This window comes from Synchiropus splendidus, chromosome 12, assembly GCF_027744825.2.
Source record: "Synchiropus splendidus isolate RoL2022-P1 chromosome 12, RoL_Sspl_1.0, whole genome shotgun sequence".
In the NCBI taxonomy this organism is placed as follows: Eukaryota; Metazoa; Chordata; class Actinopteri; order Syngnathiformes; family Callionymidae; genus Synchiropus; species Synchiropus splendidus.
In genome coordinates this window covers 15,804,313-15,822,470 of record NC_071345.1, presented here as the reverse complement: position 1 = coordinate 15,822,470, position 18,158 = coordinate 15,804,313, and the positions used below count along the sequence as shown (strand labels likewise).

Below are 18,158 nucleotides of genomic sequence, written 5' to 3'. Positions count from 1 at the left end.
CAGTTTTGTTATGAGACACAATGAATCCGTTTCATTTTTTCATTGTAAAAACACTGACAATAGACTTTTTTTGTTTTGTATGTTTTCATGTTGGCAAGATTTTTATTTTGGAGCAGCCGTCATGTTTTGTATAGCGCTTCATAAACCAGGTTGTGAGGACTAGGGACCGAAAAACTGGACTATATCAAAGCAGGTGGAGCCGAAGCCATCAACAGATCATTGCATTCCATAAATTTTCCAATCATTTTCTATCCCAGTTTCACAGAAGTGCTCTCTAAAAACTGCCACTTCTGCCGTCCACAGACAATGATCTAATACGATGTAGTACATACGCCAGGACTGCTGTGGTGCTGTAACGCTCTAACAACAAGTTAAGAAGACGGCACACTGCACTTGTTGGGGGCAGGGGAGGGAAGGTACACACAGGCAGCGACATCATAGTTTTGAAAGCTATCCCGATCAGCTGTTCACACCGAGTCACAGACCCGACATTACTCCTTGTATTCCCTCTGGGATACGGTGACTGAAAACGTTGGATCAGTGTGGACCAAAGGCCAATCGAACTCAGAACTTTTGTCGGTAAAATCGTCTTTGTCTCTGTGTCGAACAAGTTCGGGTCTTAGCCAGCTAGAGCGACTGAGAGAAATTCACGTTGTCCCATTCACTTTTGATTCCTTTCAGTTCCAGATACACACTCAATATTTCCGTGTTCGTAAGCAATTTTGAGTCAGTTCTTAAATGTCCAAATTCGTACGGTAGACAGAACTGAAAAGCCGAACTCACAAGTGCAGCACACTGTCATTTGTCAATCATTCGATGTAAATAAACATGGCAGACAGCGAGATCCATCCCGACAACTCTACATGCCGACTCTGTGGAACATATCCCCACTTGTGGTGCGGGTGTATTTTTTCGCTGTATTGCTGAGCAACTATGGTCACACACACAAACATTCCGCACCTTTACATCTCAGACTCTGCCCATCCAAACTTCTGTCAGTCTCCACCCCTTGCGAGAATCGCACGCTGTGACCTGGAAACTACTCAGGGAATATCATAATAAAGACTATGTTATGATTTTATCATCATTTCGGCTGTATTCTAGTTTTAGTTTTTTGGGGTTTTTCTTCCACAGCGTTGCAGGGGTATTTGTCTTCACATGTTAAATACTCATTGCATTTTGCAAACAAAGAATATGTTAAAAACAGTGCAGCCTGGAGCATTTTTTACAAGCAATTTTTCAAACGTCCTTATTTCCAGTCATGTTGTTAGAGAACCATAAATGACAGCAACTTTTTAAACTGCAAAATGAGACATTTTAGTTTTTGTTTAAAAAAATGAAGCTGTTTAAATCCTGGAGGGACTGTGTCCAACAAAACAAAGTCGAGCTCCATAATTCATTCAGACTCAGCTCTTTGGAGGCGAAACAGGACGTTGCTAATAGGAAATATGAAACGTCTTCTGTGCTTAGATCAGTGTCTCTATGATTTATTGGATAGGACCAGTTTTAGAAGCCATAGGTGACATTGTGCTTGGCTGCACACACACACACACACACACAGGGGAGCGTAAGATTTCTCGCCTGGTTCTTGTCATTATCTCCCCCACGCTTTACAGCGTCCAGGTCTTCATGAGATAAGTGCATGTGTCCTCATGTCTTCCCGATCATTGGGCTCATTTGATGCCAGGAAATGCTGCCTACTAGCGTGTAATCACCAAACGCAGGCGGGAAACTGGGAACACAACTGGTGTGACCCTCCACTTTCATTATCTGCCATGAAGCCACGGTCGCCTGCCTCGGTGAGGCCGGTCAACACTCACACAAGTCCTCCATGAGAGGTCAATGAGGTCATTCAGCTGTGACAGTGAGCTCTCAGAAATCACATGAGTGAGCAAGAGAAAGAAAGACAGCGTTAAATGCTTCGTGATGTTTTATTGTTTTTGTAGCACTGCGTAAAGATACAATCACCAGCTCTGGGTTTTGTTTTCAAAAGACTATAGAGACACGGCGTACACACACACAGAAAAATATATTACTTTTTTTTCATATTTGGATCAATGTCATCTTCGCTCTTGAGTATAAAACTGTACAGCTGAGTCGTAAATGACAAAATGGAGGATGATAAAGCACCGCCATGTTTACACTATACAGTAAGTCTTGCTCATGATGCTGTGATACACTTACTTCATGAAGAGAACTTCAAATCGCTGAAAATGTGCCAGATTTGTTGGTGTTACCACTACATTGTGTTTTGTTTAAACATGAAATTAAAGTTTAAAATCCAGTGATACATGAAGCGTAGAAAAGCAAAATACGCCGTGGTGACTGAAGTGCCATCCACCAACTGGGTCTTTATGATGCCATTGACAGGATGACTTCTTTCACCCAACACTGATGGTACTGGAAATATAAGTTATTGTTTTTATGCTGCCTCAGATTTTTTTTTCAAACTGTGGTGAGTAGTTTTTGGCTCATATAACTGTCATGTGGAACAAGGACTTCCATTGGAGAACCTGCTGAACAAGGGCCACATCCACTGGCACATGCTTCGAGTGTGAGCTTCCTGTTACTGCAACAACCGTATGTTATGCTTCATTTTATCAGGAAGAACATTATTCACACATTGGCACCAGATGCATCAGCTTTGATACATGTATGGGGAATTGTATTTTCCTCTTTACATTCTCATTCCTAAGCGTCACACACCAACTATACACAAGTGGACTTTTGCGTCCCAGGGTGATGCAGAGATCAGCCTTTTACATTTCCGCAACCCAATCTTACTCCCATGGTGTCGAATAGAGAATATCTTCACTTGACATTGTGCCTGATGTTGACACCAAAGTCAACCCCTCCACCCCAGCATCCTCACCCTAGAGGAAGGGGAAACATTGGATTCAGTTGAACATTGGACGATAGTCAGTATGTGACGCTTACACTTGCGTTTTATAAGGACCAATAAAGTCTCAAAATAATAAGAATTTTCTGTCCATTATTTGAATGGTGAAGAACGACAAGGAGGAGCAGCAGATTTCACTGCCGACTGTCTAACCACGTTAAATAAAATGAATATTCTTGAGTGGTAGACCTCAGTCAAACTGCTTTATCTTAGTGTGCAGGACACTTAAGATTAAAATAAAGTATAATTCGTGAGCCAGACTCATTTAAAATTACAAATGCCTTTTGTTTGTGTTTTGTTTTCTCCACTTTTTTACATTTAAACAATGATGCGAAGCATTAGACAATCACTGGGACTGTTTGATTTTTCTTGTTCCATAGTTCTGTCTAAACTTAGGAAGTTTTGGAGGTTTCTAGGGAAAACCTGGAAGAGATTTGAGGAATCTGGAACTCAGCAGAGCCAATTGTGGCTCAAGGTACATCCCAGCGAGGAAATGCTTTTTTCTGTGAGCCAAAAATTGTATTGAATGTTTTCATGAAACTGACTGTATGCTGTGTTTTTATAAAGGCATCAGATGTGTATTTTTCTGTCTTTAGCTGCAAACAAGTAGCAAGGAGCAATGGCTCATGGGAGAGTTTTAACCTTATATATTGCATTAATGCATTATGTAGGTACAACAGAGCTGATGTGTCGGGGTGTAGATCAACAAATGCAGGGTTTGTTCGCTGAGATGGAATATGAGCGGTATTTGCCTGGAATGTACTGAGGAACTCATGGAAAAGATTTCACTGGTTCATGGCTAAGTGGTTCAAAATGAACACTTAGATGACACAAAGGTTAGCGTGATGAAGTGGTACAATCTCCTTTCTGTGCCACATTTCTGTAGCCTGAATCACCCTCAGCAGTCGGCAAGCAATCCCCAAGAAAGTCTTCTGATGAGGCCCATTAGTTCCTCCACTCAGGCAGATGTCTCATCAGTTGCTCTTGAAGAAAAAAAAAACTTCTACAGACAGAAAAAGAACCATGAACTTCCACCGCACGTATGCGTTTACATATGTAAGCGAAATTTACTCATAAATATATTTACAATCTTACAATTCTGTTTCTTTTGCTGCGACTGTCACCAAACATTTGAACAGCGTCGACCTACATATTTACAACCGTGTGATGTCACTTTTGTTTATGAGGTAATAAAAAATATGCCACCAGTGAAGACATTTCTTTTTTAGCTGGTAAAAGTGCGAATGCTTGGCTCAGTCATTCAGCGATCAGAAACTGCTAAAGATGCCAAAGAGATGCAATACATGACTGAAACACCAGCGGTGGATATGTACAACAACAAAGCCACATTATAATTGTGAGTTTCAATTCCTTCCTTAATCCTCACTTGCAGGTCTAAACCAAAAAAATGTGTGGCACCTCCAAGTGCAAGGGCCGTCGCGGTTCTCAGGAAGTTAAGTTGAGGAGCAAGACTGAGGAAAGTCTCGTCTTGAAACTTGAGATTGAGGGATACCCAGAGAACCCAGAATGCTTTCTATATCTTTCAGCCAATAAAAAATGGCGGAGAAGAATGCAAGCAAAGAATTTTCGTAAATACATATTGCAAAAAACACTCTATTATCTTAGTCCATTTGACAGATAATTTACCTCATTCTTGCATGACATTTACTTTTATTTTCCGACTTTTTTTGGCAGTCTTCGTCTTATTCGGAATTGATAGATTGAACACCACTTTTAATGCTGCTCCCCCACACTCTAAGGATGCATCTGCATTTAAAGGGTGTCCCATTTCGAACACTTGGTTTTGAGGTCTAAGGTTGAGGGTTAAGGATCGAGGATTCAGGAAGGAATTGGAATGTGCAAAGAAAACTTGGGCATTTAAAACTTTCCAGAGCCAGATATTAGAATGAACTCATTGTTACTCATGGATCATGGACATGTTTCAGTCAGCATTTGTGAGACGGGACAAGTTTGAACCTTATGAAGCTTAAACATTCATATTTATGGTGATTCCTTCTCACTACTGATGTTGTTTTTTTCTGTACTGAAGTCATTAGTAGCAGTACTAGTAGTACTTTACCTGACACTCGGTGGGTGAACATACACTAATTTCCAATTTCCCTCACACTCATGTCTTGTAAGCTGTTTGGTTTGTGTCCATTTAGGAAAATGGCTGACAGTATGAAATAGCTACCATCATATTAAAAATGGCTACATTCAACAAAGCTCTATTTGGTTCAATTGATTTTTACAAACTCTTGCTCGCAGAAGTGGAGGTGAATAGTACCGTTAAAAAAAAAAGGTTCAACTGCAGTAGCCATGTGTTCTATGACACATGTCTGACACGGCCCGGTTGAACCAAAAAAACGATCGAAAGTAGGATATATTTTTGTCCAGCTTATGTCCAGTTCAAGTCAATATTTTGTTGAGTTCATTAGATTACTATAGCACACAACTAATACACCACATAAGCTGCTCGTGTTTACGTCAACGACATTTAGACATTAAATGTATACGTACGTGGGTCATCATATTATTGAGCACAGCAATAAAAACGATACATTTCCTGCTTATTTTTTAAAGGGAGGCCCATGCTGACCGCTGTTGCTCCATAAAAAACACGAAACAACAAGCTTTTAAATGAAAGAACATTACTAGCGAAACGCAAAACTCCTCTTGCATGACAATTTTGGTTGAACTTTTATTACAGTAAAATACAGAAGCAGCGTTGGTGGCCGCAGAGGCTTTGTCTCCCCTCTTTTCCAAGTTTACCAGCGCTTTTGTGGAAAGATATTGTTGCGAAATCAACAACAGAACAGCAACAGAAGGATAAAGAAAAGCCCACTCACTGCTGTCTCTGCAGCATATGAATGCAGTTAATAATCTTCTTAAAGGTCACCGCCGCCCCCTGTCTGTCAAACGTTGGTGCAGTTGGTGGACGGCGGCGTCTCCGCCTTGCTGCGGATCTCCTTAATGTCATTGAGCGGCGAGGTGCTGGTGCCCATCTGGCACTTGAACACTTGCTTGTACGCCTTCCTGAAGTTCTCCGAGAGGAAGGCGTATATCACCGGGTTGACGGACGAGTTACTGTACGCCAGGCAGTGGGCCGCGATCCGCAGGACGAAGGAGGCCTGGTTGAGGGGGAAGGTCCCGAACTCCACCCAGAGATGGACCATGTGATGAGGCAGCCACGAGAGACAGAACACCACCACCACCACCAGCACCGTCTGAGCCGTCTGAGAAGCACAGTCAGAAGAAACACAAGAGGTTAGAAGAGCGAGGCCGAGGATATTGAAGCTCTCCAGAGAAAACAAAGGAGATGTTTGCTTGACTCCAGTCGGAGGCAGGATTGCCATGTCACTAACAGTAGAATGTTGTTGAATTAATTCCTCCAGTAAACTTCCAGATACAAAACACACTCTTTATACAACAGATTTAGAATTCATGGTCAATACATGCACCGAGTCTGTGCTGTTGGTTGTGATCCAGTTCTTGTCTATTGCTACAACTCAGGATAGATATTAAAGAAAGAAAAAAAAGTGATGCTGCTGGAAGGGAATGAAATTAAAGATGGGAACATGGATAAAGTGTTGAGGCCCTGATAAAGGAGGAGTAAGATTTATGTATTTTGACATAAACCCAGTGATGATTTATACTATCTCGCTCTATTTAGATCAGACATGGAGAAGGTGCAGCACGTGAGCTCCATGAGGCCCACTGATAGAATAGAAGAGACATTTTTTATTTCTGAGTATAACACCTGCTTTATTCTTTAAGTCTTCACTCCCCTTTTTTATGAGGGTTTATAAAACATCTTCCAATATTGATGTATGATGTTGACAATCTTGAAATAAAAGCATATAGTAGTGTAATGGTATACTTATATTTTTGCTGTTTTTCTCCTTGTTTTATTCTATTCTAAAATGTAAGGCTCTTTTCCTTTCGTCCTTGTGTCTTTTGGTTCTCAACAGTTACAGTGTAGATGTGTCCCCTAAGTAATTGTTATTGGTCAGCTCTGGTTTAGACCCCACCTTTGCTAATAAAGGTGTGCCATTTATTGACATTTATAAACAGTAAATAACATTTTTGTTGTGAAATTTGGGGCAATTGTGTGATTCAACTTCAGACCCAAGTCGTAAAGCCCGTCCAAGGCTCCAGGACCATCACGACCTGAAACATCGTAAATCTGGGTCCATTTCATAATGGACACATCAGACTGAAGTGAGAGGCAACATTGGTCAAACATGCCTTTCAATCCTCACCTTACGCAACTAGAATCTAGCGCTTAAAAACACCATTCAACACCCTGTGTTCTCATTTTTGTTTGCTATTATTTACAACACCACAATGTCCCGCAACCCGTACATATCTCAGCATTGTCGACTTTTACGAAGTGGTGAGGACGATGAGTATGATGGGTTTTACTTTGCTACGATAAAAGCATCTGCAACATTGGTTTACTACATGTTTTTAGAGAAATATACCATTTTTCTTCCATAAATATTTGCCATGAATCCCTCATTTTTGTCCACTTCAGGCCACCGTAGATCAAGCTACTTGCGCTACCTGCTCAAGCTGATCATGCAATCAAACAAGGAATATATTTCTTGTACACATGAGGTTCGCTTTGGTTCTCTCTCTCGGGTGAAGCGTACGTATTTCAGATGCTATTTCAGATGACTAGTTGCCAGGTTGCCTATCGGTGTATTATCGTACTTGGACTGTATGACATGTTGGGCCCCTGTACGGTCAACAACACACAACTGTTTGATGACCTCTGTTGTAAAGCACTAAAGGTATGTAAATCGTGTACAATATCTTGCCTCACGGTGCAATAATTTTGGGCCGGTGTCACCATAACCCAACTGTCAGAATGAGTCTAACATCTACAGCCCTTCACTTTCTACCAAGGCTGAGCATAGCAATGGTGTGCGGCCTCACTGCTGGTTATATATTATGCAAATATCCTTTTTAAATATTAACAGCTTTCACCAGTATAAGAAGAGAAAAATAAAACAGACCTTCACGTCGGTGCAAAGGTGCCCACGGGCAGCCATGTTTATCGGACCAGTCGGGATCGATGCAAACACGAACATGCGTTCATCTTCATGCGCACGGAGAGGAACTTGTACTTCCTGCACCGACCTCTGTGAGGAACACTCCCTTCAAATATCTACCCACGCTCTGCCTCTGTCAACCTCCGCACTGGACCAAAACGCAACAGCTGACTTTGAGCATTCGCTAAATGGAAATGTTAATTAGCGGAGCATAATGGGCGCCGAGGCACAGGGTAAATAACAAGCATTAAGCATTCAGCACCAACAATGGCATCATCTCCAACAATGCATCAAAAGGAAAGTGGGACAGCCAGCGTGAATAGGCTTATCGTCGCTTGTTAGAAACCATGCTCCCTGCAGGTTGGAAAAATTGTTGCAGGGCAAAGACTCTTATTTTGGACTTTCATCCGAACGTGGATGATGGTAGGTTTCTCGTCACTGCGTCTGCTGGACATCACCTTCAGTAAAAGGTCAGAAACGTTCATGTTGTGACCCTCACTGCAACGCACAAGTATGAACCGACACTCTTGTGGACTGCAATTTCACTTTGGTGATTAAATTGCAGGAGGAAATTGGAGTGGCTCCTGAGGGAGGTGGGCTTCCGCTACCCTGCTTTAATATGATTTAACTTTACAGACTATCTCTCAAGGACCTCGCCAAGCACCTCAAGTAGTTCAAACTTTTCTCAATGAAGACGTATTCACTGCGCAGAGGAGGCTGTTTGCTGGCAGAGATTTCAACCACTAGGTGTGACATGTATTACAATTCCATTAGTGTAGGATATTGCAATGTGACACCAGGTTATGAATGAAATTATATGTGAGGAACATCCATCTACTAAATGTTCATGGCTTCACAGTGACAATTCGGAACTAAGATAGTTGTATCATTAATATAGAAATATCACTTGGACACGCAAGAAAAGAGTTCTTTCTTGGCACTTGATTGAAAGGAGACTCAATCCTAAGTGTTTTTTTCTGTTTTACGGTAGGTTAGTTGGAGATTGTGACTGGAATAAAACTATAAAACGCCATTCTCTCTATACTCTATTTTTTTATTTTTTGAAGATGAGGCACGTGACTCCAAGGATAGGGTTTGGTATTAGCCTCAGAGTGGAAGAGAAAAATATAATGACAGCTGGACAGGAAGAGAAGTGAGAGTGGTTCAACGGTCCAAAGGCTGTAGAATGAATGTTCCTCTCTATTTATTGGATAATATTATTTTACTTTTAATAAAATTATTTTACTTTTTTTTAACAAGAGCTAGGACATTAATACATAGATTTTGATGCATTAATTGCAGACAAAAATAATCCCAAAATTTTTAAAAATTATCATGCTAAATGCTGTACGATAAATACATGTTCATTCTATTCTATGTGTTGGACACTACAGTCTCTTTGAAACTGTTTTATGATGAAACTTATTAGTGGAGTTTGTCTCCAACATCATTATTTGTTTATGTTTAAATATTATAGTTAACTAAGTGCAGAGATGAGAAATTCAATGTTTCACGTCTCTTGTAGAACTGTTCTGTCAGCTTTATTTAGGGGTTAAATTGAGCCGTCTGCCTGCTGTGTCTCATGTCTCTGAACAGTTGACTTGAACTATGGACCAGTCTGGACAAAATTCCTAGATGCTATTGAAGACATATTAGAAATAATGTGAATAAATGATCATTTAGTCATGTTCTATTCTACAAATCATAATACAAATTACCAGTCCTTTGTCTGATGAAAAACCTTTTCACAATTCTTCTCCTAAAAGAGTTGTTTTTCATTGCCTTATCGAAGATTTCACTAGTACTTTGCACCCTTTAGAATTTGTTGATGGTCCCTAACTGATGCCAGGTCGTAGCATTAGCGCTGCCTGTGAGAGTGTGTCCGCATTAGTGAACCCTTATCGAGGATGCAGTAGAGGACGCCGCTGCCGATCCCGGAGCGCAGGTCCGTCCAATATCCAACTATTTTCACCACAGTGTTTCACCGAGGCGCCAGTACAGCGGGAGACCTGCATGTGTTGATGTGAACCAAGGCAGACAACTGCGTCAGAGAACCAATGAGGACCACTCCATCAAATAAAATAAACACGGATCCAGAGACTCAGAGTCGACCATTGTCATTATCAAAGCTTCCTTGTATTAAAAACAGGTTTAACACTAAAATCCTGAACCAACTTCACGGAATTACAGTTCAGATTTAGACTTATTTCGCGTTGTCATTCAATAGAACCAACTTTGTAGTCGACATAAGATCATTTTGTGCTGCTTTTTAATTATCATCTGTCATGTCTTCCCACTTTTTCAATGTTTCGCAGTTCAAACTTCTTCTTCTTAATAAACCCCAAATCTCCTCTACACCCAGCTGACACTTCAGGAATCCATATGATTTTCCTGAGCAACATTTGTGGTCTCCACTAATATGTAACAGATGCTAATGAACCAGCGGCCTGAGGGAAGTTTCCCACAGTTAGAGCAGTACGCAATAAAAGCTGTTGTTTGGACAGCCTCTATCACACTTTAATATATTCCTCTCTATTCCCCCAGTGAGCCATTGCTTCGGCTTGTCTAAACAGCACAGGAAGTTAATATCTCATTTACTTCAGTCTCTCTTCTGTCTAATGAGCAACACAAACAAGCTCATTTTTAAACTTTTTAAATGTATTATTATAAATATTAAATATATTAATAGAAATCATTGTTGGAAAGCAGTATTTATATGGATTCTTAACCAATAAAATAAGATTCCCTGTGGCTTTAAAAGTGAACCACAGTGACGCCTCCTAAGAAAAACTGTAGCAACTCTTCACCAGGGAAAATAGTGACCTCCTCATGACTGACAGTTTTTACCAATAAATAAAATCACGTGATCATATGTATGTGATCGGAACCAAATGTCTAATGAAATGGATCAAAGGACAAAGCAGTGTTGCCAGTTGTTGTCCTGTATACAACTGTGATGTTTGTTCACGCCAAGACAGCGACGCGTTACTTAGCAACGTAATTCCAACTGGTAAAATGATGAGAGAAAGTGACAGTTATAGTGTGTGTCTGCCACTTCGCTCAAGGCTGAGCGGAACACACCTGAGCTGCAATTGTAACTCACTGCTACGTATTTTTAGTAGACAGACACATATTTTACAACAGACAATATCTGTTGGATTTGCGTCAGGATTTGCGCTAGAGGGGTGCCTGGGCATCCATGGGCCGCTGTAAACTGCTGTGCATTAGTGCCTATATAATGCAGATAGGTTCCAAACAATCATTCACAAAACTAACTCGTGGCTTTTTAATATTTAGGGCATTTAAAAAAAATGTTTTGGCACAAAACTCGCTCAGCCCGCTCCCCAGTGCCTTGCAACGAACTGCACTGGGGAGCTACACAGCGCTCGCTGAATTTGAGCAAAATAGCTTGACACCGATCAAAATTCACGTGGTTCTCTTTATTAAATCAAGCCTACATATTATTTATATTTATCGTTTGAATACTTGAATGCTTAAATGTGTGAAAGGTTAGAAACCATCACAGTTGGACAGCTGACACTACTGTTCGCTTATCTTGCAACATTTAAAAGAAGAGAAAACTGTAGCTTGTAGTAAGTGAAAGATTCATTACAACTGTTTTTTCATTACAATTATATTTTGTTTTTTTAATTTTGTTTTTTATTAGTCAGTGTCATCCAAGTAAAACAACTTCCCAGGAGACGCCCGCATCTGAAAGTGTTATTGTGACAACAGCTACTAAGTTCATCTCTGTTAACAATTGTTATTTGACTCAGATGTTTGTTTTTATCAAAACTTATTTTTGTATAAGTAGATGTTTACAGCTTCTTTTTTTTATTTACTAAGTAAGCTGCTATGTCAGTGGACGACATCCGGAAGGGAATGGGCTGGGGGCCGTTTCAAAATCCCAGCTAATAGCCTGAGGAACGCTAAAGCCAAGTCACGTGTCTTGACCTACAAAACGCACATTTTCTGAACGGTGCCACTGCTCAGGTACGTTCGCACCAAAAGCGACTTGACAGTATTTGACGTGCATCTCGCACTCGAGTGGACTCTGAATTCAAGTGTTGGGAAATGGCGCCTGAAAAGCATAAAAGCTGCGACCTTGTCGCTCTGAAACGTTCTGAAAAGTTTGTCTCACTGCATCGCGTCTCAATAGTCACTTTCCAGCTCCAGACTTCTTTCAGACTGGACGTGTAGTTTCACACCCTTCTTTTCATTACTTTGAATGGGTCTTAATGAAGCCTATTGAGCTTCATTATCGTGTCTAACTTCTGAGCACAGAAGTCATTTTTTATTCGAGGTTTTCTAGATAATATCATTGTCATAAACATTAAACACATTAAGAAACATGAATTTAAAGAAGTGACTGACAAACAACAAGCTGGTAAAAAAAAAGAAAAGTCATATAAATTTTTTGTAACTGTTTGAACTGTTGAAGAGACAAACATTCCAAGTCGCTGCTGTGGCCTTGAGTTTTGTGAGGCTTCCAACTGTTGGTCGGTTATTGCCTTCCCTGTCAGTTCAAATGAAGAATCGAAGTATATTTCATCAGCTCTTTTGGAACAGAGGGAAGTGAAATGACTTCAGCGACCACTGAACTTGAGTGGTAATCTGCCAGAAAGGGAAAGGAAGAGAAGCGATCCCAAGGCTTCGTCGAGAGGCTTTCCTGTTTTATAGTCCTTGCTGTCTATCCAATGAACATTTGTGAATGATTTTTCACATTGATGTCCTTGCTGATAAAAAAGAAAAATAAAAAATCTGGACCTCAGACTACCACAGCAATAAATTAGTAATGAATAAACAATGAAACAACAGTTAATATTTAGTACATGACAATAGAAAACAAAGATCCAGCTGCCATATTCTGATTCTCTCAAGGCTGTTTACAGAAACCTGCTGTGGCAACATACAGAATGTTTACCAACATTGAAAGCCTCTTAAAGACATTAATGCTCTTGAGAAGTGACTCAAACATAGTGATGAATAAGTGTCATTATTTATATTTTTTCCCGTTCATTCTTACCCAGCTGGCTCCACCATCTGGAAGTCTGATCGACTAATAGATCCATAATGCTCTTTCAAGTGTTGTCAAGCACTTAAACGTCCTAAAAAGCGTGGATAACTCCACATGGCCAAGTGTAAATAATATTGCCCTAATCTGACATGTCGCCTCATACAACCAGCCCTTGATGGATCTGTCACTTCACTGAGGTTGTGGGGAGAATTTTCGGAAAGGCAGATATTTTTATGTCACCGCTTGAAGCTTAGGTGCTGCGGGCGGCAGAATACCGACGTGTGTCACAATAACAGTGGGAGTAGCCTTGCTCAGCCCCTCTGTCAATGACATCATACGTCACATGCAGGACAGGCAACTCAGTTTTCCCCCCACAGTCCAAAACACACATAGTTCTGTGCTCTACCCGACTGACCCGAAACCAAGGAAGTTCCCGCGCCATATTGCAGTGCGACAGTTGCATGTAGTCGACTGGATCTGGCAATGACTTTTCAAGAAAATCCATACAGCTAACGGTATATGAAAAAATGGCTACAAATCTCATCTTATACTCAATATCTGGAAGAAAATGAATTTAGGTTTTGAGGTCCCTCTGTATTTTCTAGTCCCTCAGTTTTTATTAAACAAAAAAAGCCTTTTTTTGCAACTTAGTGCCCCTATTAACAAGTGACCTGTCAACGTCCGCTACCATAAACGTCATGAAATCCCAAGTTGTGCCAGATGTTAGCACAAAATATCCAATATTTTTCAGCACACATAGTGTTTATTTGACCTGTTTTTAAAGCTGTTTAAGGGAGTCCTAAAGTTTGTGCTCTGCCAAATTGGAGTCACAACAAGCTTGCTCTTTCAATTGTGATCAAAATATGGTGGCTGAAAAGTGGCTGCTTCGCTGTTGTACAACTTTGAAAAGTAAAACTAGGATTTCAAATGGGTGTCCGCTGACAGTTCATTCATTAAAATGAGCCATTGCCAATTGGTTTGGCTGATTCATCTTCATCTGTGTCAGAAACTTCTGGAAACACCGGTGTAATGCATTTTTTTTTTTATTGGATAGCTTTCGTTGAAAATTCCAATATAGTAGAAAAGAGCTGCTTGGTGGAGGGCTGCTCTCTCTGAGTGTTTTCCCAGCATTTCCCCTGCCAACAGACCACATACAGAAGAGCATGTTCTCATACAGACTCTTATAAAAAGATCTATTCAGTTGGCTTGAATTTATGGTTCCTCTGTTATGACAGTGTTTATGGCAATAGGTGACTTCAGCTATAAACATTTACTAGGCTGTGGCATCATTAAACATGACACGAACCTGTCCTTTCTCTCCTTTAAAATTGGAACCTCGACGAACCTCGGATACTATGTTTCAAACCGACTTCCTGTCAAGGCGTCTGTGGGTAGAAGGATGGACTACACAGTTATAATCACTGTCAAAACTGACTGATTCCAGCTCCATGCGAGGGCGGATGGACGTCACCGCACTGAAGCTCCTTAAAACCCCAGTGTTGGTCCCACTTCCTGCTGCTCCTGGACTCACAAAGAGGCTCGGTGAAAATGGGTATTCTTTCCCATTGATTTGATAATTTCAGTTTATCTCACCGACACGCCATTGTGAGTTGAAACAAAATAGATCCATTTATGTTTCATCAGCTTTCGGTCGTGACAAGAGAGGGGTAATTTCCAAACCTATTCTGCCCGGTCGGTATTCTACTTCAATTTTGCAATGGTAATGAGATATGATTTGTCGGCCTTGACGGGAGGCGCTTCCACGATCCATTTTTTTCCCCTAACTTGGCCGACGGTGTGTCAATACGTATGTGTAAGCCCCCAACATGCTTTCCATCATGAACGCACAGCAAAACCCTGGTTATGGTTTTCAACCTGCCTGTGGCTCCTCTGTGGACAACAAACATATTTACATTTTAGTGACGTACTGTTGATATAAAATGAATATTATTTACCTAAAATAACACAATTTTTCAATTTCAATAACTTGCATATTTGAGAGTGCACAGTAACAGATGCTTCTATTCACGTAAACAATAGGTGGCTTTCTTCAACAGTGAGAAATTATCCACAAAAAATCTGCACATTTCTGCCTGAATTTAGAACAAGCAGCACCTCATTGGTTGGTGTACATTTGGTATTTTTGATTTCTGTTTCAAACAGCCCCTTAAATATTACTTTAACTGTTTTATAATATTATATTTTTATAATACACTTCCTACATGTTCCCTCGCATCAGGAAACCATCATGATTCGACTGTTTACAACAACATATCATCTGCATATCTGTTTACACTTTGGTTTACAACAAGATGTCATGTAGATATTGGATTTTTCTGGAGTTTACAACAATGTGTCATCTACATATCTCTTTATCCAACAGTTCAAAACACAATTAATGTTAACCACATGAATGTTTTATCGTACAGTTTACGGCAATGTCATCAGTTCACTTACATTTCTATATTGTATTAAACTGCTATATAGCATGGCTTCATTACTGTTAGGCTCCATACGGTTGAGTCAATCTCACATGATGAAAAGTGAACATCAGTTCTTAAAATCTCTGCCTCTTATTCCCACGTTTCACAATTTTTTCAAACAGTGGCTCTGTGTAACTGTAAGCTGATGTCTGTATGAGGTCATTTATGTTGTGTGTTACTATCAGTCAGACAGTTTGCATTTTTTAAACGCTACGTGATTCAATATACACATCAATTTGTAAGTGCTTTTTTGTACATTCACGCAACAGGTATGTATCACTAAACCTGGCTATAGGTCAGTCAGTGTGAATACATAGTTAGATGCAGTTCACCGGATGGTCTTTTGGACCGCGAGTGGCAGCTCAGGAGGGGCCAGGTCAGATGCTCTATCATGAATAAACTGGTCACATGAAATCTGTGCAGCTGGTTCTCCAAAACATGTAAATCTTCCTACCTTTTTCTTTGATGCCTCCGACTTTTTAGACATATTCCTTAGCTTTTTGTGCAGGTGATTCAAAACCTATAACCAGAGCAAATGATTATTATTAGAAGTCGATGAATGGGATTTTTTTTTTTTTTTCCCCACACACCTTGGCGTAACAGAAGGAGATGAGCAGAAGTGGCAGCACATATCCGAAGACAAAGGTGCAAACCACGTAGAGCTTCTTCTGGTTATGATTGGGCCACTCTTCCCAGCAGAAGGTGTCGTTGTCTCTATGGAAGATGTTCTGGTGGTACATGACCGGGGATGCCATGGTCAGAGACAGGATCCAGATCACCACTACACCCAGGAGAGCATTCTTGGCCACCCGGATCGAGGAGGACTTCCTGGAGTGCACGATGGCAATGTAACGGTCCACGGACATGGCAGACAAGGTGAAGATGCTGACCAGCATGGACACGGTGAAGAAGTAGTGGATGAATTTGCAGATGAACACGCCCAGCACCCAGGACGACATCATGTAGATGGTGGACTGGAACGGGATGCAGAAGAGCAGGTAGAAGAGGTCTGCGATGCTCAGGTTGAGGATGAAGATGTTGGTGGTGCTGCGTGGTTTCCCAGGTTTGCTGCGGGCGAGCACGGTGATGACCAGGGAGTTGCCGAGCACCCCGAGGGTGAAGATCAGCCCGAACACCAGCAGCGTGATGAAATTATCCACGCCGATGCCGAACAAAAGTTTCTGGTTTCCCGTCTTGGTGAGATTCCGCGGCTCCTCCACGAACCAGGCGCACTCGGATTCGTTCATGGTTGATCCAAAGGCGAGGACGGCGTCTTAATTCCCACTTTAAATTTACAGGTATTTAATGAAACCCCATTAAAAAAAAAAAAAAAAAAAAAGCTGTCCGACAAATCGCTCGCCGCGTCTGAGCACTGCAGGGCGTCGGGTTGCGACTCGGACGTGCGTCCTTGAAGCGCACCTGATGCGCACTGGACCTCAGCGACCCTCTGAAGCTCGTCTGCTCGTGGACTTCTCCTCCTCACTTTTAAACAGGGGCAGGACTCTTCCACGCACGTCAGAGACCATCACGCCGCCTCCTCAGCGATGCGCTCAGACAAATATTTATGTGAATTCATATCTGGATTCACTTCGCCCTCGTCTTTTAAGGTGCTATCCGAGAACCAGCAGACCCTGCGCGTTTCCCTTCAAACATGAATGTATTCGGAAAATAAAATGTGTTGTTTTTAGTGAAATCGCTCGAGATAGTGACTATTACACATTATTTTAAAATTATTTTCATGTCTGTCAGAACATTAAGGACAATTAAAAACAGTTGCCATGAGCGCTCTGAATATTTTAATAGACCTCTGTAATATTACATTTTTAAATCATCCCACCTTGTAGTTCATCAGTATATCACGATGTAAAAATATTACCTTCAAAGTTTTTTTTAAATCTCAATTTAGATTAGATAGAACAGTATTCTGGAACATTTATCTATCAGTCTCTGATTCATTCAGATTCATTATCCGTTGCTGACACATTTACATGGTTGTATTCCTCTGTATTTCTCGCAGTTTTGAGTACAAGGTGAGACAGGGCCCATGGAGCAAGCGTCCCCTCATAACTACTTGAAGTGAAATGAAACACATTTCAGTACGGTCTTAAAAATAAAATTTATATTTTTGCAATAAATTGCAATACATTTATTATTCAGAAATACTTTCAATGGTTGTTGGACATCTTCCTTTGTGAATACTGTACCATTCTGAGCTCACGGTCCAGCCTACATTGTTGATATGAGTGGTTATATTCCTACGCACTCACTCAAGGTTCTTTTATGTGGCCATGAGTTCAGTGGGTGATGATGATCAACAAGAGCTCTAGAAGTGCAGGAAAGTATAGATTTTTTAAACTACATTGCCATTTAAAGGTCCCAGATACTGTTAGTTTCTGAGGCTTTTAAATTTATATTAGAAACCAGTGGAGCATGACAGGAGGTTTCCTTTAATAAAACATGCAGTAAAAAAATTGACGTTTTCTCCCAGGATTCAGTCCTTTAGAGTGTGGACTCATCGCTTTGTATTAATGTGGTTACTGACAGTAAATTATCATCTATTTCTTATGCTTGTTGAGTTGAACCATGTCCACAGAATTTACTGTGAGCTCGGGCTGAGTCACTCTGTCCTTGGGCAAGATGTGCGGGTCAGTGATATACAACCACTTAGTCATTGACATGGCTGGAGAACTATGCATAAATTT

General features: G+C 40.8%; 1 protein-coding gene across 1 annotated transcript; it reads right to left on the bottom strand.

Moving 5' to 3' along the window:
• Positions 1-2,165: 2,165 nt before the first annotated feature.
• On the bottom strand, positions 2,166-16,933 carry galr1a (galanin receptor 1a). The gene is made up of 3 exons (XM_053880443.1): positions 16,047-16,933; positions 15,911-15,976; positions 2,166-6,135 (listed from the first exon to the last, which is right to left on the bottom strand). The coding sequence occupies exons 1-3, from the start codon at positions 16,701-16,703 to the stop codon at positions 5,815-5,817; spliced, it is 1,044 nt and encodes a 347-aa protein (XP_053736418.1). The 5' UTR covers positions 16,704-16,933; the 3' UTR covers positions 2,166-5,814.
• Between the last annotated feature and the right edge of the window lie 1,225 nt (positions 16,934-18,158).